The 27,472-nt window shown below is 58.2% G+C and overlaps 6 protein-coding genes across 6 annotated transcripts; 2 read left to right on the forward strand and 4 right to left on the reverse strand.

Annotated features, from left to right (window-relative positions):
• Positions 1 to 5,392: 5,392 nt before the first annotated feature.
• D7B24_000901 (uncharacterized protein) lies at positions 5,393 to 6,347 on the reverse strand (the record flags this gene model as incomplete). The annotated part of the gene is made up of 2 exons (XM_028635149.1): positions 5,393 to 5,512; positions 5,589 to 6,347. The coding sequence occupies 2 exons, from the start codon at positions 6,345 to 6,347 to the stop codon at positions 5,393 to 5,395; spliced, it is 879 nt and encodes a 292-aa protein (XP_028492259.1).
• Positions 6,348 to 6,978: 631 nt separating this feature from the next.
• On the forward strand, positions 6,979 to 7,940 carry D7B24_000902 (uncharacterized protein; the record flags this gene model as incomplete). Its single annotated transcript, XM_028635150.1, has 2 exons — positions 6,979 to 7,280; positions 7,391 to 7,940. 2 exons carry the CDS (start codon positions 6,979 to 6,981, stop codon positions 7,938 to 7,940), a joined length of 852 nt encoding a protein of 283 aa, XP_028492260.1.
• A 251-nt stretch (positions 7,941 to 8,191) lies between these two features.
• On the reverse strand, positions 8,192 to 9,367 carry D7B24_000903 (uncharacterized protein; the record flags this gene model as incomplete). Its single annotated transcript, XM_028635151.1, has 1 exon — positions 8,192 to 9,367. One exon carries the CDS (start codon positions 9,365 to 9,367, stop codon positions 8,192 to 8,194), a length of 1,176 nt encoding a protein of 391 aa, XP_028492261.1.
• A 5,541-nt stretch (positions 9,368 to 14,908) lies between these two features.
• Positions 14,909 to 23,264, forward strand: D7B24_000904 (uncharacterized protein; the record flags this gene model as incomplete). The annotated part of the gene is made up of 14 exons (XM_028635152.1): positions 14,909 to 15,322; positions 15,391 to 15,428; positions 15,520 to 15,806; positions 15,880 to 16,086; positions 16,141 to 17,927; positions 17,982 to 18,067; positions 18,454 to 18,574; positions 19,760 to 19,895; positions 19,973 to 20,011; positions 20,085 to 20,202; positions 20,265 to 20,361; positions 20,455 to 21,566; positions 21,621 to 22,865; positions 22,916 to 23,264. 14 exons carry the CDS (start codon positions 14,909 to 14,911, stop codon positions 23,262 to 23,264), a joined length of 6,036 nt encoding a protein of 2,011 aa, XP_028492262.1.
• An 864-nt stretch (positions 23,265 to 24,128) lies between these two features.
• ATP5 (ATP synthase F0 subcomplex subunit OSCP atp5) lies at positions 24,129 to 25,270 on the reverse strand (the record flags this gene model as incomplete). Its single annotated transcript, XM_028635153.1, has 3 exons — positions 24,129 to 24,242; positions 24,607 to 24,918; positions 25,112 to 25,270. 3 exons carry the CDS (start codon positions 25,268 to 25,270, stop codon positions 24,129 to 24,131), a joined length of 585 nt encoding a protein of 194 aa, XP_028492263.1.
• Positions 25,271 to 25,879: 609 nt separating this feature from the next.
• MOB1 (Mitotic exit network component) lies at positions 25,880 to 26,805 on the reverse strand (the record flags this gene model as incomplete). The annotated part of the gene is made up of 3 exons (XM_028635154.1): positions 25,880 to 26,121; positions 26,179 to 26,406; positions 26,472 to 26,805. 3 exons carry the CDS (start codon positions 26,803 to 26,805, stop codon positions 25,880 to 25,882), a joined length of 804 nt encoding a protein of 267 aa, XP_028492264.1.
• Positions 26,806 to 27,472: the final 667 nt, after the last annotated feature.

Here is a 27,472-nt window from a genome sequence, read left to right on the forward strand (position 1 = left end):
GTGTGTTGCGCAAGAACCATTTGCCTCCACTGCAGCTATCCAACCTCGAATGAAGAGTCCCTGTGTCGTGTCGCTCCTGTCGTGCCGTGGCGTGCGTTTGGGGGTTGGTAGGTGTGGTGCGAGACAGGACGCGAGCAGATGGATGAGCGAGTAAGATGAGGTGAGGAGAGGTGAGGTGAGGAGAGCGAGTCCAAGTGTAGTAGTGTCAGGGACAGGCTACATGTGTCGCATGGCCAGGACTGGTCCTCTTTGACCTCTTGCCCTGAGCTTGGTCGCGAGCTAGCGGGCTGTACAGGCCGTAACTGAATGTGTAGGCGTGTGTTGAGTCCTGGACGACGTTCTATGCGGCAGAATGTGGTGGTAGCTACGAGATGGACGACCTTTGCTGGCTGGGCAGCGAGGAGTAACGACGAAGAGGTGGCTTTCGCGTGGTGAGGGAACGCGTGGTGGTTCAGTTCAGATTGGGTCGGGGAATGGAAGCGGAGGCGGGGGGTAAGAGAGCGGGAGGAAAAAGAAGAAAGGACGTTGCGTCGGTGCGTCGGTGCAGTGCGGTATGGTTAAGGATGGCCGCTGGATGCGAGGGCGTTGGGTTGCGACACGAGACCACCGACCAAAGGCCAAAGACGGGGGGGTGGTGGGAGGGGGGCGGCGGCCAGGGCCAAGGGCTGGACCAGTAGGTAATAAGGTAATAAAGGATGCCGCTCGTCTATAGGCACGAGAGTGAGAGGTTGACAGAGAGAGACAGAGAGAAAGTGCGGGAGAGACTAGATGCGGGCAAGGCGGTGGCCGGTGCGTTCATTGGGAGCACCAGAGTGGCTACTCAGAAGCTGGGAGCTGGAAGCTATAGTTGGAGGGAGCTGGGGGGTAGCTCTCGAAGGGGGCCGAGGATGGGGAATGCTGCTGCCAGATGTGGAGGACGTTGTGGTCGTGGATGGAGCACAACCGCTGATGGTCCTTGGATGACCGGCAGGATGTGGGAGGGAGGCTTCCTTACCCGTAAGTAGGCTGGAGACGAAAGAGAAGTGCGCGAGTGGAGTGGAGGGAGGGGAGGAAGCGGGGCCATCGAGGAGGGTCCAGAGGGTCAAGCAGGGGTCCCACCCGGGGGAGATGGCGATGGGGGGAGGGCAGGGCCCAGACTATCGTCCCTACCCAGGTACTTTTTAGAGTGGCAAGCATACATCACGCATCATACCTGTCTGCTTCTTTACCTCGTTGCGCTATACCTGTGCATCACTGGTAACGGGACCCAGGCAACCCTGAGCGTCACAAGGTCACAAGACGGCGAATTGAGGGGTGCACCTTAGCACCACACCTTCACGAATGTGTCAATCGAAGGATAGTGCGGGGAAGGCAACAAAGGGTCAGCTTGCTCCCGATTCCCTTCAGGCTACTACGCATCGCCGCTGCTTCCTGTTGGTGGCCTTGTAGCTCCACACGCGGACGAGGCAAAGCGGCGACCCAATGGAGAAAGGTGCCAGGGTCAGAAGGGCAAAACAGAACAGAGTTGTGGCTGACCCAGCTGGAAATCGAATGGTGAGACGAGATCGGTCTTGAGGGGAAGGGGGTAGAAGCGCGCCAGAGGCAGAGGGGGGAAGGGGAAGAGGCACGGAGCAGCACGGTTGGGGGTGTTGGAGAGGGCCCGGTCGAAGGTGTACAGGGGAGGCCTAACCTGAGTGTGCTGTGATAGTAGTAGTAGCCTTGGTCCTGGTCCTGGTCCTGGTCTTTTGGACGTGCCTCCCAAAAGATGGGGAAAAGGTCAGGACCGGGAGCCGGAGAGCACCACTGTAAGGACGGGAGTGGCAGATGGGGGGTCTCGGACTGTATGTGTGTGTGTGTGCGTGCGCCATGTATGGGAGGTCGGCCCACTGCGACAGTGCTTGAAGGGTGCTTTATTCGTAGCGTTAGAGCGGATGCCTAACAGCATCCTTCTAGGCGGACGCCTGAACAACAACTTTGGAATATGAGTTGGTCTGGTCTCGTATGGATGCCGGACTCTTGCATTTCTCATTCTTACGTTGAAACCTCTTGTTGAAAAACAGAGGCTGCATCATAAGCATGAGTTGAACCACAGGGCAGGCGAAAGAATGTTCATGCGCTTGCATAAATGCTCCTCATCCTCTGGCTCTGCGAGTACCCAAGCCGACCTCTCCTCTACTTAGCCCCTCTGAATGGCTAGAAGTGTCGACCTGCAGCACATTGGCAGGAGGCACCTGAACCTCTCTGCGCCGGGGGACCGAAGGGTACCTAGCTCACCTGCAACTGCAACTTACCTGCACCTCAACTGCAACTTACCTGCACCTCAACTGCACCCTGCACCTGCACCTCCTGCTGCTCCTGCACCTTGCGTTCCATTCTCCTCCACCTGTTGCTGCGCTATACTGTACCAACCAGGATCGGCCGAATCGACATACACGGGCCGCCAGCAGGGGGATGCTCGCTTGCCATGCTCAAAACCTTTCTTCAGCACAGCATCAAGCTACCCACTCATCATCACCTCAAGCCGCCCTCAATTGGACTTGAAGGAGATGGTCCCTCTTACTGGCCTTCCCACATTGCTTCCATGCGTCACTGGCACAAGTCGGAGCCATGGCCACCTCCGCAGCCCATCCACCAATAAGACTGGGGTCGCCTGGCCCGACACATACTGCGTACACATGAATTGCCTAGGTACCTAGTGAACAGCACCCCAGGCGAGGCAGAACCAGGGTTGCCATTGGAGGCGCTGTCGAAGCTTTATTGGCCCTGTGAGCCTGCCACCGCCGCCCAGAAGTGTAGTGTAGCACGGAGAAGCTGTCGATCAGACATGAGTAACTTGGTCGCCTGCTCGATTACCTGGGACACTCCAGTACATCGAAGGCTGGGTCCCCTAGCTTGTGGCGATCCTCTGCCAGACCACCACACACCCCCTCTTCTCCGAAAGCCGCGCCCAACCAACATTTCGACCCTCAAGACCCTTCCAGCCCGTCCGTCCCTCGGTCCAGCGTCGCAGCCTACTGCTTGCCATTGTAACGAACAATTATGCCCGTCACTCGGCACTGAGCCCTCATTCCGGCATCGACGCTCGGAAGATCAGCCTGGCGATCCCCCAAGAAGGGGTTCCGAGCATGTGGCAACGCGGCAAGCAAGCAAGGCACAAACAGGAACAGGTGGCTACCATGACGTTCCATGGCCATCTCTAGGCGTCCTCGTGAAGGCCGGCGTGGTGAATCCTATTCCATCGGCTTGCGCCGTCCGACGCCGGTGCATCGATACTTCGAGACCACCACAAGCTGACGCCTCCCATTCCTCCTTGGCTCTCCGACCGCCTGCGTGCTTCCCGTTTCTAGTTTGCGTTCTATCTGTTGTATGCACCCAGACCAGGACAATTTTCTCCTGTAGGCCTGCAGGGCGTGGCCTCCGAGCCCATGCGGCTGCTGTCAAGCCATAGAACTGTCCGAGGGCGCTGAGGAGGGGGGCGGGGCCATCGTGCGGCCACGTCCCGTTACTTCATCGCCGATCCCTTCTCCTTTGTTTCCCCCATCCCCACGGGGAAAACTGGCGCTCCGAGCTGCGTGTCGTCAAACATCCGGCATGGGGTCTGTTGCGAGACTGCGGTAGGTAGCAATTTACTGCAATGATCTGCGCCTTCTGGATCCCGTCGAAGGAGAAACGACGAGCGGTCCATGGCCTGGATTGGATTGCCATCTTGCTAATAATTGAGTTGACAAAATCACAAATTTTGCTTTTGCCTGGCTACCAGGACTGTTCAGTTGAGTTTCTCCACGGGCGCTTGGGCGTCACCAGATTTGAGGCACCTACGTTTATGCTGGAAATTCAATTGAACAGGTGGGAATTTCACACTCTTCTTCGCCACGAACATCCGCCTTGTTGCTCATGAAACAAAACAAGATGCGTCTTAGCTGGGTCACGGTGGATTCCTCGTCGTACTAGCATGGCGGGTACGAATCGGGTCCATATCAAAGTTGTAAGGCAATGTGCATTGGTCTGGCGTCATCCAGCGTGCTGCTGGCGGATGGGAGGCAGCACTAGAGGCAGTCCGTCCACGGGTGTCGTCAGAAGGGTGTAGCGGAAGGCTAGGCCGGGTGGGCAGCGCCCGCCGTTCGCCGACGGTTTCGACACAAACGCCACCTCCCGTCAGACGCATTGCATTGATCATATCAGACTCTGTTGCATTCGTCATCCTGATAGCGACTGCCAAGGCAATGGCAATTCAACCCGGCCAGGCATGATATCATGGGCTCTTGCAAAGTCACGCCCAGCGTTCGGTGTTTGCATGTACAGCAGGTGGACATGCTTGCAACAGCACATGGAGCCAGATCAGCATTGGCCATAGTGACCGATTTCAGGCTTGGAAAAACAGGTTCTCATCAAGTCGTGCCGCGAGATGCCAGCGCTCGTCACAACTCAGATGCCATGCCGTGCCACAGAGAGCGTGGTGAGCGCCGTTGTGACCCCCGCTACATGAACATTGTACATGTACACCCAACCTGGCCTGGGCCTGATCGAAGAGCAAAGACGTGAGGGGTCTACCCCGGATTCCCCACGCATGGTGGCCCGCATCGTAGATTAAACCACGCCATGTCGCCGGCGCTGCAACGGTGCACGGAAGAATGAGAGGGAAACGGAAAGGGGGGGGAGGAGCCTGGGCCGACCGGTCAACGGTGATACGATGCCGTGCATGGGTTTCTGGTGACGATCCGCATCAGCGTGCAGGGAGCGCGAGTTCCAGACCAGGACGAGGCTCGAGGATCCATCTGCGCCGTGGATCTGCGTGTCTGTTCGATGGAGGAACAGACGAAGGGAACCCGACCCGGCAGTGACGGGTCCCAGCGTGCAGGCCACGAACGACATGGGCGGAGACGCAACGGCGCACAACGGCGCACGGTTGGGCCATTGACTAGACGGCCATCATACGGCGGCAACTCCCCTTCACCTGGATGTGGACCATGTCGACAAGAAGATCTCAGTCGTCTGAGTGCCTGCACAGCTGGAACCCAGCGGCGGCTGCGCGGATGACGCCTGTTCCCCCTCATGCATCTGATGTCTTCCATACTTGTTGAGACGTCAGTCAGTCTTGAGCTCCGTGGCGGCTAATGCACCCTTTGCTGACAGCCGACTTGCACGAGCACTGCGGACGTACATCAGTGGACGAAGGATTCTTACTTTGCTGTACATCAGCCTACGCTCGACACACATTCCTCCGGTTGATTTAGGAGTGTGGTGGGGGGTAGGTCAAGGAGTTGTTTCGATTCGTTGAATCGTAGGTATCAAAAAGTACACTGGCGGGAAGGACACGTCCGCCTTCGCGACGAGGCCCCCATCTCATGCTTCATCGTACACCATCCCACACCACAGGGCCAAGTGACAGCTCGCCCGACAGCAGGACTCAAACTCAGGCCGTGGCAGCCTCGCCCTTTTGCGCCTTGAGCTTCTCCTCAAACTTGGCAAACTCCTCGAGCGCAATGTCCTCCTCGGGGTCCATGACCTGGTTCACGCTCTTAACTTCCTCGATCTGCATATTTTGTCAGTACGCATAACAGGCAGAAATGCCAAAAAAAAAGGAGAAAGAAAAAAAAAGAAATACTCACATAGTGCATGAGCATGCCCTCGATGCCATTCTTCAGCGTCACGGTGCTCGAGTCGCACGTGCGGCACGCGCCCCGGAGCTTCAGCAGCACGACGCCGTCCTCGAAGCCGCGAAACTCAATGTCGCCGCCGTCCTCCTGGATGGCGGGGCGTATCCTCGTCTCGAGCAGCTCCTTGATCATGCCGACGACCTCGCTGTCGTCCTCGTTGTAGGCGAGGCTGTCCTCCTCGGCGGGCGCGGCCTCGGCGCCCTCCTTGACGACGACGAGGGGGGCGCCCGACGTGATGGCCTCGGTGATGAGGGCGAAGATTTCGGCGCGGACGTGCGCCCAGTTGGCGTCGGCGGCCTTGGTGACGGTGATGAAGTCGGCGCCGTAGAAGACGGCCGTCACGCCGTCGATGGCGAGGAGCTGGGCGGCCAGCGGCGAGGGGTGCGGCGGCGCGATCGTGGCGCGCGGGTTGAGGTACTCGATGTAGGGGACCGAGATGCCTTCGGGCAGGACGCGGTGGTTGGGGAGGAACTTGAGGGCGTCGGGGTTGGGCGTCGGCTCGGTCTGGATGAAGATTGTGCGGCGCTGGGAGGGAAGGGTTGTGGCGGCGGTCTTGCGCAAGACGGATGGTCGGGAGGACGAGGAGGAGAAGGATGTGAGTGTTCGGCGGGTGACGGCTGTTCGGGATGCTGTGCGGAGAGACGGCGCCGCTGCCCTCGCTGGGCGGGCCAGCGCTGTGAGGAGACGGGTCGCACGGTAGGGAGTCGACATGTTGTTTTACGTATTCTCCCAGGGATGTCCACTGCTGACGAAAGGAATTGAGTGACTGTGGTGGTGTCGTGGTTGGTGTGTGAAGTTGAGTATCCGATGGTCGACTCGGCGCCGCCGCGATTTGGTCTTTCAGCAGCAGGGGTCCAGCGAGAAGGAGAGAGGCGACCGAGCTTTTTCGCCGCTCAGTGCCGACGCATTACCAATCCTCCAGTGAGTGGGCTCCATCCCCTCCTCGGAGCTCTTCGTCTCTCGTTCCCTCTCGGCCCTGCGCTGCCATGACGCAAAGTGGAGACCAGCACCAGCGAATGGGCCACGTCTTCCGATGAACTGCCGATTGGGCGTGGCCCGGTGGAGTCCTCAACCGCTGGCAGCTCCCTTCTTCCCCTTGCAGGGCGCAGAGTGCAAATCGCGGGGAGGGAAAACGCGACGGGGGCCAGCTACTTTTTTCCTCTGAGCCTGTGGTGGTCTCTCTACTCTGGCCGACCAACGGCTTTTCACCTCAGCCTCTCCCCGCCACCAAACCTCGACATTCCTCTGACGGCCACCTCGACTCCGGGGCATCTTTTTCTTGCGCAAGCTTTCTTTTGCGCTAGGACTGACTGCAGGGCCCTGTTTCGCCGGGCAAGGCAACATGTCTGTGCCCGAGGAAGCGCTTGCCGGCGGCGATGCCAGGACCACCCATCCGACAGCCATGGAGGTGGACTCGCCGGTCGAAGCCACGCCTTCAGAACCCAATGGCATTGTGGCAGCTAACACGAACCCGCCCGTGACGAACGGCACCGACACGACAGCTCAACCGTCCACCGACCAAGCGCCCGACGGCGAATCAGCGGGTGCCAACAACATTGCACCACCGCCACCGCAACCGCGCCTCTGCGGCGTCTGCAACGAAAAGCCCGGAAAATACAAATGCACGCGCTGCAGCCTCCCCTTGTACGTCATCACCTTGTAACTTCACATCTCGATCTCATAAGCAGTGTGGCCTCATGCTTCATTATCATTACGTGTTTGCTAACCAACGCTTTCTTTCCTCCCACGCACAGCTGCTCCGTTCCCTGCAATAAGTTCCATCGTGAAAACCACCCACCAGACCCCCAACCGTCTTCTCCAGCCCTAGAACCGACGCCCGCTGCTGCGCCGGCTGTCGAAGGGCCACCGAACCCGTTCCGTACCTTGAGCGACTCAGACCAGCTCCGGTACCTCTTCCGTCGCTACCCCAACCTGGCCGACCAGCTACTTGCTATTGGCGCCAAGGCGGATCCGCCGCCGGGCGAGGCGCCGCCGACGACCTTCAGCCAGGTTATGGCGGCGCGGGCCGCGGCCGCGGCCGCGAGCGGGAAGCACCAGAAGAAGGAGCAATGGAACCACGACGTGGGGATCCGCAAGGGAAAGGAGGCGCTACGGGCGGCGCGCAAGATCGAGGGCGAGGCGGGGGAGGGCGTGAGGGAGTACACAGAGCTGGTGCTGCATCTTGTTGCGCAACAGGAGGCGGCGACGGCTGCCGCGGGGGCGCGGAACGTCATTGTAGACGGATCCTCAACGAGGCAGGATGCCGAGCTGATCAAGAGGCTGTTGGATGAAGATACCCGGTGATCAGGAAATTAGAGAGCGTGGCGCAACGAGGCCGACTTTGGCGCCTCGGAAGATGGGGAAGGGGTTCAGGATAGGCCTCTCTTTGTACGAGTATTTTGGTCATCGGCATAGGGCGGCGTTTTACGGGGCCAATGGCAGGCATCTGGTGGTGCCCTTTCTGTTCTTGCTCGTTCATCATCATTAAATCCTTTCCGATGTCTGGCTCCCACACTTTCGAGTATCGCATTCAGTCATTGTGTTCGTCGCGGACCTTAGTGGCTGACCTTGAAGCGCGCGAAGAACCCAGCCCTCGGCGACTTGAGCGACTCCCCCACACCCGCCGGCGTCCCCTTGTCGTCGCGCGCGTTCTTGCTCAGGCTCCCGAGCCGACCGCGCAGCGTCCAGATGGAGTCGGCCTTGCGCAGCAGCGGCGTCGAGCGTGTCTTCGGCCTCTCGTCGCTCTGCGTCCAGTCGACGCGGTGCTCGTTGACGTCATGGGGTGGCACCTCTGGCTCGTCGGCGGCGGCGGCGGCTCCCTTCTCGTTGGCATGGGGCCTACCGAGGAGGTCGCCTGTGCTGACCCGCCGCGCCGCGTCATCGCCATGTAGCTGCTCCTCCGTCGCCTGGGCCCCACCGACGGCCGCCATCGCGATCGGGCCTTCGATGGTGTGCCTCTGCGGGTAGCGGCCCTGCAAGTCGCCCGCCTCGCCCGCGGCGGTGGCAGCCTCGAGGATGCGATTGCGCTGCAGCGTCTGGCTGTGCTGGCGATCGTGGGTTCTGTCGTGAGGAGCGTGCGTCGTGCGAGCCCCGGACCTCGTGCGCGCCGGGTGGCTCGGGGTCAGGTCGGCTGACGTCATGGTGCTTGGGGCCGCGACGGTGAGCGGGTGCTGGCGCGGGATCGGCGGCATGGCGACGCCGGGGTCTGCCCCGGAGCGGTGGGACCTGGTGGTAGTGGTGGTGGTGTTGATGGCTCTGCGCGAGAACATGTGAGCCAGATCCTGGTGCGCCATGTCGGCGGCCGTCGTGGTGCGAGCAAACTGCGTGGCGGCGACGCGGGGAATGTACGAGCCGTTCTCATCCTGAAGAGGTGGTGATGTGGAATCGACTGCTTTGGCGGCTGTTGGTGGTTGTGACGACTTTTTCGCAACGGCACCTGCAGAGAAGGCGTCTTGTGGATGAGAAGAGGAGGCCGCCAGGTGGCTCAGGGCTGTCTTGGGGTGTCGCGCAAAATCCGTCTTGGGTGTGCGCCTCCTCTCGGCATGAGCCTTTTGCTGTGCGAGAACGATGGATAGTCGTCTTGAGAGGTCTTCGGGGTCAAAGGGGACAGGCTGCGACGGTTGCTGCGGTAGGCGAGGTTTCGGCCGACCTGTTGTCTGTGTTGGGCGCAGCAGGCGAGACTTGGCAGAACCGGGCTGGTCCTGCAGGGGATAGTTCATGTTGTATAACATGTCGCACAGGATATGCTTTCGTGTTAGGTGGGCGAGTGAGTGAGTAAGTGAGAGGTGGCAGTGGTGGGTTTGCGTCTCTGTCACATGTGCCAGAGCGCTTTAGCGTTTGAGGTTCAGCTTTTGGCCTGAAGCCCGGCGTAGGTAGTGACGGTTTAAAGTCGAGTTTGCTTTGTGGGTTGGTTTAGGTGAGGTGAGGCCTATGAGCTGTAGGAATAGGCAGGTGGTGGGAGAGTCGAAGAAATTGGACTTCCTGTTCGAGGCGAGAGGCAGGGAGGACAGAGAAGGGGGGGGTTATTATGCGTGATAACAAGAGTGTGGTCGGAATCGAGAATGCGGCGCACAACACAGAACGTGGGACACACGACGCAGGGGAGGTCCACCGAGGAAGGTTGTGCCGCCTTGACGCTTCGAACAAAAAAAGGGTAGGATGGAGGGGCCTTGAAGTGGGCTTCGTGTGATGTGTCTCTCATTAGCACGGGCGGAACAAAGCAAGCCAAGGTAACAAGGTAACATAGGTGAGTCGACTCACATGAGACCATGTAGACGACGACGCTGGATGGAGACGGTGTGTAAGTGATACGAGGAGGACACCAAGGGCTCAGGTCATGATGGACGCAGGGTGGTGGATCCGAGGGGAAAGCGCAAAGTCTGGACGGGGCCCTGTCTAGGATGAGCATGGGCGGCGCCGCTCCGAGGGAAACAGAAGCAATAGTTGAGTTGAGTTGGGTTTGGAAGAGGGAGAGGGAGAGGGGCTCACAAGCTTTTTGCATCTGGACCTGCCAACATTGATCCCTCTGCACCTCTCGCTCTGTCTCTTTGCTCGTCTACTCGCAGGGCAAGTGCCTACTCGCAGGGCAAGTGCCTACTTGAAGGCAGGCAGGTAGGTACCTACCTACCTTACTGTCCGCAGACCATATGCAGTGCACACCACCACACATGCAGACACAGTTGTCTCGAAGAAGCGACCTGCGTGGGGTGGGGAGTGCTCGACGCTGCTCGATTCGGCATGGAGGGAGTCATGGGTTAAGTGGGTTGGTGCTCGCGTGACGGCAGGTGTAGCTGGGTAGGTCCTGGGTAGGTCTTCGCAAGCAAAGAAAAAACCACACATTCGTCCAATGGAACCTTGCGCTGCCCTGTGCCGTGTCGCTTGTTGGGCGAGTCCGCAGGGGGGCTTGCAGGAAATGACCAGAGGTTCCAGGTCCCCCACAGTGCAAAGGCCACTAAAGCTCAACTGGAACCAGCCTACGGTCTCCCCCTATCGAAGCGCCACAAAGCCACAAACCATTCCCACCTCAGTACTCTCGCGCGGACGGGACGCTCTCTTCACATCAGTCACAGAGCCATCGCCTACGCCAAGGCACGTAGAGCTGTGATGATGGCCGCATCATTTCGCGGGTAGAACATGACAAGCCGCCGCACACTCTGACCCGCATCGCCAAGCTTCAGAGCGTGCTTCTACCACAGCAGGAGACCGACCTCGGGGACGTGTATAGTCGCGTCGGAGCTGATCGATACCACATTTAGTCTTGGCCCCCCCATTCGACTCCTGTCACCTATGCGCTAAATCCCCAGGACCCCTGGACTCATTTCAACGCTGGCCCGTCCTCACTAGGTCCCTTCTGCTGTATCCAGCCTGGCGGCGGGGTCATCTACTGCTGGCCATCTAAAACGCCTGCTCCCTCCAGCACGCCCATCCACAGGCACGTTTCAACCTCCACTGGTTGCGCTTTTGTCGATCCCACTCCGAGGCCGCGTGAGAGCACCAGATACAGGTGCCCTTCCGACGACGCCCGCAATCTTACCAGACGACCATCAAGCCCGTGGCACGGCCATCGTGCTCCGTGTCCGTTGCGCCTTTCGCGCCGGGAGCCGAGGTCAGAGCCAGTCCACGGCCTCGAGAATGCAAGCTACCTCGGGACACCATGAGCGACTATCTATTGAATCTGGGCTTAGCTAGACCAGCGCTCCTGGTCGAGTTAGCTCCGTGATGTCTGCTAACATGACGGGACCTTGGGGACGTAAACCAGCCGCTCTTTTTCAGCAATCAGTTCGACGGGCCTAGCCCAGACTCTTGACCTCGGTCCAATTTCACCCGTTGGAAATCGCCTCGTCCTCATGTGCAGCTGTGTAACGGGCGACTCAATTAGTTTCTGCCGTGGCCACCACACCTGGGGGGGGGTTTTGCCTCTCCTGCACGAGGACGGGTGGGGCCATCGATCTGCACCACGGCAGTCCGGGCGATCATCTACAAACACAACAAAACCTCCGATGGCTAACGACGGAGATGACGATCACCGAGGGCGGACTGCAGCCGACCTGCTCACTGTTTCCACTCGCCCTCACGATGGCGCGATGAGACCGGCGACATGCTAGCAGAACATCAGAACTGGTGCCGATCAACTTCCGAGACGCCGCTCTGATGGTAGAACCACACTGTGGCCTTGCTCCTTTGACACGAGGCAGGTAAGCCTGATCGACTTTCTGCTCTGAAGCGCGTGCGACATGGCAACGATGTCCATAGCAGTCGAAGAATCGAGGTGCCATCATTCATCGAAGCATGTATCAAGGCACAGCTGCTAGTCATGTATGCATGGCAGCCAACAAGACGAGCCAACGCCACCGGAGCGCACACGTGGAATGCTAGATCTAGAGTCAAGCCTTTGAGTCAGCAACGAGTAATGAGCCAGGAGCCATGATTCACGCTGCCTCTGCTTGAAGCTACTGCCAACGGTCGCTGGTGATTCAATCTTCGTCCCCAAGCTGGCGCTTCGCAATCTTCGATGGGCCATCACTAGCGCAGCCGCGGCCCTGGCAGCCTGCTGGTATTGAGAGTCATGATGCGTTTGTTGTTAAACACTAGATGCAAACCTCCTCGCCATCAATCTGCAACGCCGCGAGCTACCCGACAGTAGGATCATTACACCTGTGAAGCTCACTCACTCCTGCGGTCATACACGGAGAAATCAATAACGAGTGGCCTGAGCGATCTCGCATTGTCGCACATCTTTGAGTTCAAACAACCCACGACGAAATGGCCCGCGCTTGTCTCGCATACGGGCATGGCCAGATGAAGGACGAATGTTGGAGCCATGTTGGTGGATATTACCCCAATTGACGGCTCTCACAGCTGACGTTGATCTCGGTGCTGGCCAACCGCCATTGTTGGTATACGAAGCAGCCACTGACGTGTCTCCTAACGTCTGCATTCGGGTGCATGGTACAATCACGGTATCAAGAGCTTGCAACAAGAGCTTAAAAGCTAGATCTAGAGGCTGTTGAGGCTCGGAGTTTTCCAGGTCTCCGCAAGCGCGATCTAGCGGGCATCCGAGACCGAGACCTATGTGCTCTTTGTTCTCGATTCGTTCTGGTGAGAAGCTCTCTCCAGCGTGCGATGATCGTTTAAACCTAGATGAGCTGTTGGCGTGCCAGAGAAGCGCCTCGTGGGAGGTGCGGGTCGGTCGATTGCCGCCCGACGTCGGATCCGAAGGCTGCCCCTCCCCCCCTCGTTGGCGTGGCTGGCTCGACCAACGCTCACTTCACCGAACTAAACCAGGCAATAATCTTTGCCGTATGAAACGAGTCGAAAGGCTCAGACTGTGTCTCTCTGCTCGACCATGCGGTTCGAGCGGGGAGGTCGGGGTAAACGAGCTAACGAAAACCTTGGGCTCACCCTGGCGGTACGGCAGTTCCAGCGTAGCAGTACCAGTGCCGGGCATGATCACCGCCCCAGGCTGCTTCAGCCTGGCCATCGGCAAACCTCCTACCGCAGGGACGCCGCTGACAATTGACTGGAGGGATAACCTTCCGGGAACTCTGCCGTCCAACGGGAGGCCGATGAACCGAACATGGTGCCCCGCCGAAGGGCATGTTGTCGCGGAGAATGGCAAGATGATGGCCAGAAGCGGGCGTGAAGGTCTTGGCAGCACTATGATGTGCCATGATTGCTCGTGTCGATACGTTCTCTGGCTTCTCTTGCTGAGAATCTGCCTCCTAGTAGGGACTTGCCTATCCAGCTTTCAGAGAAACCGCAAAGTAGATTGCCTCGGGGCCGGCGGGAACCCCTCACTGTAGCACATCATGCAAACATGCAACACAGGGTTGCCGCGCCCCATGACGTCGGATGGCACCTGCAGACTCAAGGTGAAATGACAAGACAAGACTGCCACTCAGACCTCCTTCCTCAGGTGGAAGCACCAACGGAAGGCGACAGAAGCCTTACCTCATCGGCTAGTCCAAGCCACCAACGGCCAGGCAAAAGGGGTCGCCGTCACACCACAGCATATCATTGGACGGGTCCGTTATTTTGGCATGAACGTGAACGAAGCGCGAGACGTGAGGCATGACCAGTGCGACACACCTGTCCTAGGTCCTGCCTGGCCCGATGGTCATGGCAGGCAGGAGTTGATAAGGCGGGTTAGATAGACAGCAAAGTACCTACCTAGGCAGGTAGGTAGGTATGTAGACAGGCAGGAACCTCCCGACTCAGGCAAAAAGTGCCCGTCGTTTTGCTGGAGACTCGTTAGCGGAACATCGGTCCAGTCCAAGCTCCCTGACCGCATCAGACCTGATATACCTACCTACCTGCTGCCCTCGTACCCAGTTCAATGCGAGGCGACGACGCTTCTCCGCCTTCACCTTTTCTTATCCCAATCTGCTCGGGACCACACATCCTCTCCCTTTTTTTCTGTGTTTCTGCCCCTCGCATCCATCCCAGCGCCTGTTCGTCGAGTCTCACTTGTTGTCGTCGTGACGGCTGCGGCGCCACGAACCCTTTGAGAACACGCAACTGCCAACCGGACCCCTTCCCCCCCCCCCTCCTCGCCGACGACACCCCTTCTGCCCCGACGCAATTGGGCCACGACTGGTCCCCTAGTCTCAGAAGTGCCTATTCGGGGTGCACTGCAACTCGCCCGCACCCGCACCAGACACAGTCCGTCTCCCTGTTACTCAACCGAACACCTTGCTTTCTGCGGCACCCTTGGCCCTGGCGATACACAATCAAGTCGAGACGCATCAACAGGCGCCCCCGACATCACTGCCACGCCCTTTTCCAGTTGCCGCCAAAAAAAAAAAGTTCTCGCGCGGTGCCGGACTGGTCCCTGCCCCCCCTCGAAAGCGAACCCCCCCCCCCAGCTTGACGTCCGCCATTCCGTCACATCTCAACGCCCACACGGCCCGGCCTGGTCTGGCAGGCCAGGAAGCAAGCAACCAAGCCCGTATGCGCATAGGTGGAACCCAACAACCATAACCACAGTTCTGGACCGCCAAAGAGATCTAACCAGACCAGGGCTTCCACCCATCCTGCGCTGTCTGAGGCTCTGCGTCGCCGACCGACTTCAATCCCATCCTGACATCACTTAGTCAGGCGAACCCACCACCAACGGCCTGCAGCTGGTCTCCCTCAATAGAGAAACCAGTGTGCCTCACTTCTCCCCCTTCTCTTGTACGTGCCAATCTGCCCTTGTCCTTCTCCCCATCTGCCTCTGCACGCTCTGTCCGCACCTCTCTCCCCCCCTCCCCCCTCCCGCAACGGTCGCGGCCATGGCCCACCATCGTCAAGGAACCCGCCAGACTCACAGGAGTTCAGAAGGCGCCGGCTTTCCTCCGCGGTCCTCCTCACGCCTCGACCGCGAAGCCGCCCACCGATCCGCCCCCGCCGCTCCTCCCTCGCGACCCGCCGCTGCGCCCCCTGCTGTCGATCCCGTCGCACCTCGTCCCAGAGACCGCTCTGTCCTCGCAGCCGACGTCCCCGACAGCTACCGCGACTCCTTCACATCAATCGTTGACGATCCCTTCTTCCAGCGATTTGACGACCACAACATACGCGACCTGCAGCTGTTCGAATCCGACCCATCCTCTCACGACGCGACCCCGATCCGCGATGACGACTCTGATGACCAGCGCTGGCCGCCACCTCGAAGAGAGTCCCTAACTATCGGACACACACCTCATTGGGTACGCCGTGCTGCCACGCGCATTCAGGCACACTCGCATGATTGGCGCTGACCGCACTATCTATGCAGCAACCAAACTCAGCCAATATGGATAGTCTCAACATAGCGTGCGTCATCCTGCACATGCAGAACCTCTCCTCTTCCCCTCGCCGTCCTCACTCAAGGATCCAGAGTCCGCTGACGCGATTCGGAACACAGAATCATCGGTGCCACTGGCGTCGGCAAATCTTCCTATATCCAGCGCGTTCTCGGCCTCTCGCGCCCTCCAATCTCCAATGCCTCGAGCGTCCGCCTCGTCGTCGATAACATGACCTTTGGCGTCACACTGCTCGAGCTTGATCTTGAATACTTCGACATGAGCCCGGCCCATCCCATACAATGGCCAAAACAGATCAACGGTCACATCGTGCCTCGCGTCGATGGCGCGCTAATATTATATGATGTTACCAAGGGGGAAACAATGAAGGAACTCCCCGAAACTATCGGTACAACAGCCGACCCCCTCTCCTCATCTCCCCTTTTGTAGCTCTTGGACATGTAACTGATATGACCGCCCAGCTGCTTTGACCAAAGCCGGCCTTCCGGCCGTCCTCGTCGCCAACAAATGTGACCCTGGCAACGTTCGCCAGGTCGACACGCAGCTCGTTGCCAATCATGACTTGTTCAAATCATGCGTTGCTACCTACAACCTTTCCTCCAACGCGCCCGAAAGAGCACGAGCCTGCCTGCACACAGTGGTCAAGGCGGCAGTCGCCAACCGCAAGGGTAGGATGCCACCGTCTCACCATCTTAGCGAACCATGACTGACTCGCGAGGCAGATCCTCAAGGGGCTGAGCCGGCAGCGTCGCGTCGGCGCGCGGCATCCACTGCTAATCTCGACACACTCGACGCACCCACCAATCGACCCCTCAGCCAGCAGAGCAAACACAGCCGCGCAAGCTCGGATCTGTCCCTGCTGCGTGGTGCGCCTATCGACCAGTACCGACCATCGTCCCGAAGCCCCCGACTGGCCGCTTTCAACAATGCCCAACCGGGCGCCTCGACCTTCGCAGCAGAGCCTTCTGGCGACGAATTCAATCAATCCGTCTCGAGTATGCTCCGGACGCCTGGAATTCGACTAGACCGAGCGCCGAACGACTCCTTCTTGGACATGGACGAATCAGACGCCGAATCACGCAACAGCCCCGATGACATACCCATCCTGCAACGCAATGACGAGGCTCTCTCTGATAAGCCTGCCAAGGCTGCCGCCGGCGTGTCATTTGGTGAGCTCGTCGATCGGCTGATCTCGTTGAAGATGTCGAGAGCCGATCACAACTTTCTCGAGGTGTTCCTATGCCTCTACCGGAAGTTTGCCGCCCCAGGCGAGCTCTTCTCATCTATACTGATTAGGCTCGACCGCGTTCGGGACGACAAGACGGCGCACCACCTGACCAAGACAGCCACTCAGCTTCGCATTATTGAGGTTGTGGCTCGATGGGTATCTTTGTATCCAGGGGATTTCGCCCGTCCTGCCACGCGACGGAATCTGGAGGATTTCATACGCCATCTCTCCACAGAACCCATATTCTGCATTGCAGCGCGGCAGATCCGCCAGCATCTCGAACATAGCGTGGTGGAAGACGATGACACCGGTTGGGCCAAGTCAGATGACGTCGCTGACAAGGCGGCCAGTCGGGTTTTGTCCAAGGAAGCGTCACGCTCCATGTCGGACATCTCTGTCGGCGTGAGCAGCTTGTATCTGGACGACGACAAGATGGGCGACGACAGACCATCTGGCAGTTCCGACATCTTGCAGGTCGACAGGGTCAACAGCTTTGTTTCTTTGCAGTCCTTCGATGACTATGAGAGGGAGGCTGCCACCATGGAACCGACTGACGTCTTGCCCATGAACAAGTTCCGCTATCATATTTTTATGGACATTCCCGAAGACGACATAGCCGAAGAAATGACGCGGATTGATTGGGTCATGTTCTCGTCAATTCGCATTCGAGATTTCGTCCGGCACGTCAGCCTGCCAATTGACCAGCGCGCCAAGTGCAAGAGCTTGAAGAACGTGAATCGCATGATCAACCACTTCAACCATGTAGCAAAATGGGCAGCAAACTTGATCCTGCTGAGAGACAAGCCAAAGCACCGAGCACAGATGCTAGAAAAGTTCATGGCTGTTGCGGGCAAGCTCCGACGCATGAACAACTACAGCGGCTTGGCAGCGGTATTGGCTGGCATCAACGGAACTGCAGTGCATCGGCTGGCACAGACCTGGGCGCTGGTGCCGCCGGACAGGAAGCGGGCGTTTGCTAAGTTGGGCATCCTCATGGGCACGCAGAAGAGTCACTTTGCGTACAGACTGGCGTGGGAGAACTCACCACTACCCCGGATCCCGTACATCCCTCTGCATCGTCGAGATCTGGTCTCGGCTGAAGAAGGCAGCAAAACATTTATTGGCACGGACAGCGATCGGATCAACTGGAAAAAGTTCGAGGTTCTCGGCGAAATCTTGCTGCCCATCATGAAGAGTCAGAGTACAGCCTACCCAAATCTCACGAAGCTGGAATCAGCTCGGGAGCTCATCTTGGATTGCCGCATGCCCACAGACGATGAAGTATGTTGAATCACTGCGACGCTTGTGTTGATTTTGTACTAACAATCTGTGCAGGAGATTTACCAGCGCAGTGTGCAAGTGGAGAGCACAACAGGGGGGCCATCGGACCTGTCGAAGAAGAAGTTTCCATGGTTCGCCAAGTAGGATAGGCCGACAACGAGGGTATGAGTTGATGACGGCCATGTGGATGGAAGAAGTTTGACTGTGAGATTCGTACATATGGATTCAGCATATTTTCTTTCTCATCATTCGATTGTATTCTCGCGATGCCGGCCGGCAGGGCTCGCCGACAGCGAGAAGATGGCTTTTAGATATCCCACAGAGCAATTTGATCGGACAAGGCGTCCTCGGCGTCCAATCCTTTTCTTCTGAACCTCCTTCGACAGCATGGCACTTTTTTTCTTCCTCGGAAAATGGCTCCTCACATGTCGTCAGAGACGCCTATTTAGCGAGGTCCAGACCGGGCGACGGGCTTCCTGGGGGCGGTTCGCTAGGAGGTTCTTAATCGCTAGCGACCTGGGAACAGCGAGCCGGTGAAGAGCACGGGCAGGCAAGGGTGGCATGGGCACATGGAACTTGCAGCCCACTGTAACGTCTCCATCGAGGCTCTGCGGCTCTGGGATGTGTCCAAACGGAAGGGCTGGCAGGTTGGCAGGCTGGCTGACTGGCTCACGCTCGAGTGGCAGACAAGGCGTGAACATGCGTGACAAGCACGTTTCGTAGCTTCTGGCTTCTAGCAGGTGCATCGCCGATCGCAGTCTTGGTATCGACGATGGATGGGTGGGACCTACGTCCGTCCCTTGTCAACCCATGGCGCGGCCCTGGCTTGTGGCCTTGTGTGGCGCACTTCAGAGGGGATGTGCCTGCCCAAGCCCGGTCGATGAGCATGCCTGCCGGTGTTAGTGCAGCGCGAAATACAGAAAAAAAAAATCCATCGCAGGTGGCTTGTGGTGCCGTGCTCGGGGCCCGCAGAGCGCAGAGGAGGCCGCCCCTGCACACCAAAGTCGAACCGGGTTGGATTGGACGCGGGCGGGTTTCAGCAGCTGGTCGGTGTCGTATCTCTGGCGCTAGAGGTACCTGACGTCATGTTCGGAGCAAGCTGTCTTCGATGCCATTGCTGCATTCCTTAGCGGAGGGGCAGGGGGCAGGTGGGCTATCGCAAGAATACTCGGCGCTACCGGAAGCTTTGCCGTGGATTGGTCGGCGAGGCATGTACCAGGGAGGTAGTGGCCGGGTGCGCCCCAAAGCTACCTTGCCTGCCTACCTACCTACATGGTGCTTCCCAACCCAGGTATTGGACCGCATTTTGCAGTTGCGGTGGGCAGGAAGTATCTGACAGGTCTTTTCTTTCCCATCCCCGGGGGAGGCTCAGCGGAGTAGCAGAGCAGGGAGCAGGGAGTAGAATCGGCAGGAGCAGGAACAAGAACAGGCGCACCCACACCATCGAGCTTTGAGCTCGAGCTTGGCGTGAGATGCAACTGGGGTCTGGGCAAACTTCACCCCGCTACCCAAGTGCTACTGCATGCTTTCTCTCCCCCTCCATCGCTAAAACCAATCCCCATGTGCCTGCCCGTCCATCTCCTTTTCCAATCCTCCCTACCCACCGCTCTCTTGGTTGCTTTCCCCTTGCACCTGTGTCACGATTAGCCTCTGGACCTATCGCCGTGAACGTGTCGTGACGTGACCTAGCAGGCTCGAACAGGCTAGACCGGCGGACTTCCTCTGTCTACCTCGCCAGTCCCCGGCGCACATCTTTCTCGTCAACCGTCTTTTTCCCTCTTCCCCCCTTCGACGTAGTCCTCTGCTTCCGTTCTCGTCACCCTGACCTTCAGAAGCAATACATCATGGTTGTGTTTGACGGCCACGAGTACCTGACCGAGGAGGAGAAGCGTCTCGGCCAGGACAGGAAGCGGGAGAAGTACTGGAAGAAATGGGGTCCCTATGTCGCGGAGCGCCAGTGGGCCACCGGTGAGAGCTTCCTCCTGTCGAGGCCCCCAGCGTACAGAGCCTCGTCCATTGGACCTTGCTGACACGGTACGATCTAGTGCGCGAGGATTACAGCCCTGACGGCGATGCTTGGAGTCGTACGTACCGCCGTGTTTGCGTCACTTTTCTTTTTGCTTTGGAGGTTGGCCCTGGACGCTGACCGCTCTGCAGACTTCAGCCACGAGCACTCGCGCTCCCGCGCCTACCGATGGGGCGAGGACGGCATCTCGGGTGTTTGTGATACACATGGCTTCCAGAACATCGCATTTGCGTTTTGGAACGAAGAGGAGTGAGTCTCCTACTACGCTGCAGCACGTCGTCTCTGGGACGCCTTGCTAACCCAGCTGGCAGTGGTTTCCTCAAGGAGAGGCTGTTTGGTCTTTCAAACCCCCAGGGAAACCATGGCGAAGGTGTCAAGGAGGCCCATTTCCACGTCGACAACACGCCGGTAAGTCAAAGCTCGAGACAATCGTGATTGTCATCAACAAAAGCTAACATTGGATCCCTAGACCGTAAGCTCGAAACACTCCCTCCCATGCAGCGCCGTAAAGCTCACACCTCACAGCACTCGTACATGAAGTTCCTCTACAAATACCCCCAGAAGAAGTTCCCCTACGAAGACCTTTTGGCTGAGAACGCCCGCCGCGGAAAGGCGGACAATGAGTATCAGATTATCGACACGGGTGTCTTTGACGAAGATCGTTACTGGGACATTTTTATTGAGACGGCCAAGGAATCAGATGACCCCGACGAACTCCTCTTCCGAGTTACTGCCTGGAACAGAGGACCCGACCCGGCGCCCATCCACATTGTGCCGCACATGTGGTTCCGCAACACCTGGGCTTGGGGCCGCGAGCCCGAGGACAAGAAGCCCTCTCTGGGCATTCACGGCGAGAATCAAGTCAAGTCCAAGCATCACTCCCTCGGCGAGCGCTTCCTCTCCATGTCGCCCTCTCCCGGCGTCGGCGCCAGTGGTGAGGATGTTCTCCCGAAGATGATGTTCACCGATAACGACACCAACTTTGAGACTCTGTACAAGCAAGAAAACAAGACTCCCTACGTCAAGGACGCCTTCCACAAGTACATCGTCAATGGCGAGAAGAAGGCCATCAACCCCGCTCAGACCGGTACCAAAGCCGCCGCTTGGTTCAACTTCAACGAGGACGGCGGTGTCAACCCTGGCGAGTGCGCCGTGGTCCGTTTCCGATTCTCCAAGAAGGACTTGCCCTACTTCGATGAGGGTGAATTCGACGATGTTATGGACCAGCGTGTGGCCGATGCCGACGACTTCTACTACAGAATCAGCCCGCTGCCCATGGCTGATGATTTGCGCAACATCCAGCGCCAAGCCTTCTCCGGCATGATGTGGACCAAGCAGCACTATCTGTTCATCTGGGACCAGTGGGCAAACGGCGATCCTACGCAGCCGCCTCCCCCGCCTGGCCGGAAAGCCGTCAGAAACTCCCAGTGGAAACACATGCACTGCGACGATATTCTCTCGATGCCCGATTCGTGGGAATACCCGTTCTTCGCTGCTTGGGATAGTGCCTTCCACTGTATCCCGTTGGCTATGATCGATCCCGACTTTGCGAAGAAGCAGCTCGATCTCTTCACTCGCGAGTGGTACTGCCATCCCAATGGACAACTCCCTGCGTAAGTCCGATTACCCATCCAACCTCCGCAAGACCTGCCTCTAACCGCTTGCAGGTATGAGTGGAACTTTGGTGATGTGAACCCGCCTGTCCATGCCTGGGCCACTTTCCGTACCTTCAAGATTGAGCGTAAGCTGTACGGCCGTCAGGATCTCGACTTCCTGGAGCGTGTCTTCCAGAAGCTGCTTCTGAACTTCACCTGGTGGGTGAACCGCAAGGATTCCGAGGGCAAGAATGTTTTTGAGGGAGGCTTCCTCGGCCTCGACAACATCGGTCTGTTCAATCGATCTGAGCCTCTGCCGACAGGCGGTTCCCTCGAGCAGGCGGACAGTACTGGCTGGATGGCGTTCTACTGCCTGAGCATGCTGAACATTGCCCTTGAGCTGGCGAAGCACAGGCGGACATATGAGGACATTGCGTCCAAGTTCTTCGAGCACTTCATCTTCATCAGTGATGCCATGACTTTCAGGACAGGCGATAAGGACGAGAAGTCGCTCTGGAACGATGAAGATGGTTTCTACTACGATGCCATCTCATGGGGTGGTCCCTGGATTCAGCAACTGCCGGTTCGCTCGCTCGTCGGTCTCATCCCCCTTTACGCAACGATGACGTTGGAGCCGGAGCTCATTAACAAACTCCCATCTTTCAAGAAGCGTGTCGATTGGTTCATCGAGAATCGTCCCGACATGGCGGAGCGGAACATGGCCAGTTTGCAAAAGCGTGGCAAGGGCAACAGGATCCTTCTGTCGATTGTTAGCAAGGACAGGTTGGAGAAGATTCTCCACCGCATGCTTGATGAGGACGAGTTTTTCAGCGAGCACGGCATCCGCTCCCTGTCCAAATACCACAAGGAGAACCCCTTCTCCATGGACGTCAACGGACAGAAGTTCTCTGTCGGCTACGTCCCTGGCGACTCCGACAGTGGTCTCTTTGGTGGCAACAGTAACTGGAGAGGCCCTATCTGGCTCTGCGTCAACTTCTTGCTTGTCGAGTCGCTGCAGCGTTTCTTCCTCTTCTATGGCCACGAGTTCCAGGTTGAGTGTCCCACCGGTAGCGGTGACTTCATGCATCTGGGTCACGTCTCTGAGGAGATCCAACATCGTCTGCAGCATCTCATGACCCGCAACGACGATGGCCGCAGAAGCATCAATGACGGCAATGACACGCTAGACTTTGATCCCCACTGGAGGGACTACCTTTGGTTCTACGAGTTCTTTGATGGTGACTCTGGCCGCGGCCTCGGAGCTACGCACCAGTGTGGCTGGACTGGACTGATGGCGCGCATGATTCACGACACAGGGTAAGTCTCATTGCTGTGACCTCACCAGGCAAGTACTAACGAGTATATAGAACCAACTGCCGTCTGCCTCACACCCCACGCACCCCCTCTGTGGGCATGGCGCACTACTTTGATGACGTTTTCACACGGAACACAGGCCGTCGCGGATCTGTGCATTCGATTCGTGGTATTCGCCGATCCTCTACGGCACGATCTATTGACGCAAGGAGTGACTTTGACAACGATATCAATGGCGACGACTCTCTCGGCAACTCGACTCATGACCTCGAACGTGAGCGTGAAACGGCTGAGGCCGACCAGCACATGCACCAGTACATCAACAGCCAGCTGGAGCGGTTCCGTGACGACAAGGGAGGAGCCACCGACTCGCAGCATGATGAGTATGAGGCAACTCCCTGATGACAGCCATGGTGGCATTTTTCTATTTCTGTTACGCATCTCTTTGCATGGGTTCTTGGGATGAGAGAGAGATGAGAACCAAAGTCTGCTTGCACTATTGGGTCATAGAAAAAGCATTCTGTGGGTAGAGTTGCGATTACAGAATGGACGTGACTACAGAACGAAGCCTAGAGGATAAAGAAGCATATATAATAATCATCGTACAAAGGCCATCTATCCACCGCAAGGTGCCGTCATTCGTGTCCTGCAAAGCCAGCAGCTTACATGATGGCCGAGACTATGCCACGGTATTAAGGGCCAGAGGCCACGCAACGGTAGCAAAGGGGAGCCCTTTAGCTAGACGTCGTCATCCAGCAAACGATATCTTTGTCGACATTTCGTAACTGATGCGAGACCTCGGACGTGACAGCCGATCTCCCCTTCTCAGGGCGGCCTGAGGCCAGATCTTAAGCACCGTGAAGGAAAGTCCCTCAGCAAAGAAGCGGCCAGACATGGAGCACACAGTATCAATCAGCACGTCGGACGAGAAACAGCCATGGGCTGTAGGAAATGCGTGCTTCTACCACAAACTACTACATATGCACAATCCCGCCCTCCAGCGTCCAGGCAGCGCAGGCCCGACACGCCGGCTGACGGGGGGAGGTGGGCGATCCTCTCATCGTGGACCCCGGGACCTGCTCGACGCATACCGCGGCCTCTGCCTCATGATTCCCGGTACGTCGAGGGTGGGAAGGAGGGACCATGTTTTTCTTTGACGCTGGTGCCTCTTTTGCCCCCTTCCTTCCGCGCCCGCGTCTCCAATTACCCGGCGAAACACACAAAATAAAGTTGGTTGGGTTAAGGGGGTGGTACGTGGTGGTGGTTTTACAGGTTGTCCGTGAGGAGCTTGTTCATCTTGGCGATCTTGGAGGAGACGCTGAGATCGATGGTGCGGTCGCCGACCTCGACGATGAGACCGCCGACAATCTCGGGGTTGACCTGGGACCAGTGTTAGCTTCTTGGTTTTGTCGTGAGGGCGACGGCATGCGCAAGGAGGGATGCATCCGGGGCCGTGCCGGCGACATGGGTGCATCCGACTGCGTAGAGGGATCTCTGTCTTGGCGACGTGACGTACCTGGTTGGTGACCTTGAGCTTCTTGCCCTGGCCGACGTAGGGGGACTTGGCGACGGCGGTCTCGAGGCGGTTGAGGGTCTTGCTGTCGAGTTGCTGCTGCCCGTCAGTGTCGCGCTCGGAGAAAGGAATTTTTGGGGTCGACTTCAACATGGGCAGCGCGAGCGCCGAAAAGAGACGACCCCGGACATGGTAGGGGAGGAGTGAAAACGAGAGAATAATCGGACATACCTGAGCAGAGGTGACAATCAGCTCGACCTCGCCCTTGGCGGCGGCGATGAGCTCGGCGAACTTCTCGCAGACGCCGGGCAGGATGCCGAGGCGGTTGTTCTCGGCGAGGGCGGCGAGGAAGTTGCTGACGGTGTCGTTGGCACCGCCGGCCTGCTTCTTGAGCTCGGCGACAATGGCCGACTTGTCGTCGGCGCTGAGGGTGGGAGCGTCGAGGATGGCGATGAGCTTCTCGTCCTTCTTGAGGATGGCCTGGAGCTGCGTCAGGGCCTTGGCGGTAGGGTCGATGGACGACGTCTTGACGGCCGCGGTGTACTATTGTGCTCAAAACGTTAGTTGTCAACTGGTTTTACTCTCTTTCGTCGTCGTCTTGGGAGGGGGGGGGGGGGGGGGGTGAAGCGCTTGCAGCGCAGGTCGCCGCGGCGCCGCGGCTTCGAGGCCCCAATTGACCTGAGCAGTCGGGGCCGCACCGAGTTTCGGACAGCAAGAGGAGAATGGGCAATCGTACCAGGGCAGTGGCGTAGGTGCCGTCGATACCGAAGACGGAGATGGGGGGCGTGACGATCTCGGACGAGGACGCGGCGGCAGCGTAGGTGCGGCGAGCGGCGAGGGGCCTGGCGACCGGGGCTGACGCACGGAAGGCGCGGAGGACTTGTCTCGACAGCATGACGGCGGTATTGAGAGGGGGTGGTGGGTTGATGGAGGGTGGGCTTTTCGAGGGTCGGAGAGGATGGGGGTCGTGGGCAGCTTTCGCGGTTTTCCAAGGTTGAGGTTTCAATTCGGCAATGGGGAGAATGGATGCCTGATCCTGTCCGACCCGATGTGAGGCATCGACTTGCCAAGGCAAGGGAGATTTAGACCACGGTCACTGGCAGCCGGCTGGCAGCAGCTTTTGCCAAGTGTCGCTCTCTCCACCTGCTATTTGCCCTGGCGCATTGCTTTTTGGTGGTGCTCATCACTCCCTCTTTCTTGTCATGGGGTTACGGTCTGACGAACAGGGCATCGTTGCCCAGCATGCATTCGACAGCCGCTGACGAAGTGAGAAAAATAAAAAGGTACAGTGTTATCACAATTGCGCCTGAATTGAGACCAACCCAAATGCCTGCACCATGCCGGCTGATCCCAAACCATGTCTTCATTACAGTCGACGCGACGAACAACACCCAACGCCCCAAAGCAGCCAAAGACCCATCCCTCTAATTCATGTCGCATCCCGTCTCTCATTTGATCTCGTCTTGCCATTGTGCTCTCCGACTCCGACTTCCATGCAGCACGCTCAGTCGCTCTCAATCATCTTCGCGGCGAGGTCACTAAGCGGGCCATAAAAGTCCTTACCCGAGTCCAGCTTGTGCTCGTCCACAAAAAGCACGTACTGCTTGAAGCTCGTATTGAGGTGCGGCTCGAGCCCCAGCTCGCGGATGACGGCGTAGTGGTGGCAGTAAATGTGCGCGTAGACACGGTACATGCGCTTGAAAATCTGACGCACCAGCGACGGGAAGCTCTTGGGGAAAGGGACGCCTGCGCAACGTTAGCGGCCATACCATCTCCTGACGAGCACAGGGCGGGGGCTCTCACCGATCCGACTGGGGAGGATGCTCTCATTGTCGATGGTGCTCTGGACCCACGTCATCAGGTGGTTGATGTAGTCGGGCGCCGACATCTTAGTCGGCTTCTTGTAGTTTTCGTTGTCCTGCCACAGGTACTCGAACTCGTCTGTTGCCTTCATCGGAAAGCACGACTCGGGCGAGCAGAACTCGGTGATGGCCCCGTAGAGGAGGTTGATCTGGTTGTAAAAGTCGACCACTGTTGGGACAGCTGTCAGCCGCGCTCTCCTCGCGCTCTTCCAGTATAAGGCAACCTGGACGCACTGTTGACCGCAAGCCACTCATCCTCGTCCTCTCCCTCGGGGAGCTTCACGGCCTTGCGCAGACTGCCGCCACCCAGGGTCGCCTCGGCATACTGTCGTAGGGCGAGGCCATTGTTCGGGCCACCTCGAATGGTGGCTCGTTGGCGGGCTTTCCTCGCGTTTCTGTCGTCGTGAATCCTGTCAGCGTCCACTATCAAGACGGGCTCTGGACACTGCAGGTCCGGGGCCTCGATGATGGTTTCCTCTTCCTCGTAGTAGGCAGGCGGGGCATCAGGCACTGCTGGCGGGATGGGCATCAGCCCCGTCCGCGCGCTGAGGTATTGAAGAAAGGTCATGTTGGCGCTGCTGGAGTGGTACTGACATGGTGTGAACGGGAAGGCTCATGACGCCGGCGGTCGTGGTGCAGCGGTCGAAAGTGATGTTGTCGTGCGGAAGGGGGGGGTGTTCGAATGGCTGCTCATTCCAGTGGTTAGCCAGGCGATTGATGTTCCAGGTCAGCGCTAGTCTCGTACCTCTGGAATAGCAATATCCTTTACTGACAGCAGTCGAGGGAGTAAGTTGGCTTGGAGAATGCGGTGGCGCCGTATTGGGAAATGCTGTCGAGTGAGTGATGCGAGTTGGGAATATTGCGACTTGTCGTCCTGCGGTCAAGGCCGGGCAGAGAGAGGAGTGGAGGGGCAAGGGAGCCATGTTTACAGTGTTTCCTAATTGGCTTGGTTGCTGGGGCCGCTTCCTCCAAGCCACGGCATACTACAGTGATGTGGCTGCCCTGGCTTTTTGTGGGGGTGGCGCTGACAACAAGGACTACATGGTACCTGGCTTGCTGGGCACCTCGCCTTCACCTTCATAAAGAAGCGGCCAGGACAGATGCTCAAAAGATGCAAGTCATCGGCCCTAGCAAGACTTGCATATGAACACGCCTCTTCCCAAATCCCGCCCGCTACAGCATCTCCCCAGAGGATGAAATCGAAGACACGACTTATGATGCGGCGAGCCATGCCT

This window comes from Verticillium nonalfalfae (genome assembly GCF_003724135.2).
Source record: "Verticillium nonalfalfae strain VnAa140/NRRL 66861 chromosome Unknown scaffold_115, whole genome shotgun sequence".
Lineage (NCBI taxonomy): Eukaryota > Fungi > Ascomycota > Sordariomycetes > Glomerellales > Plectosphaerellaceae > Verticillium > Verticillium nonalfalfae.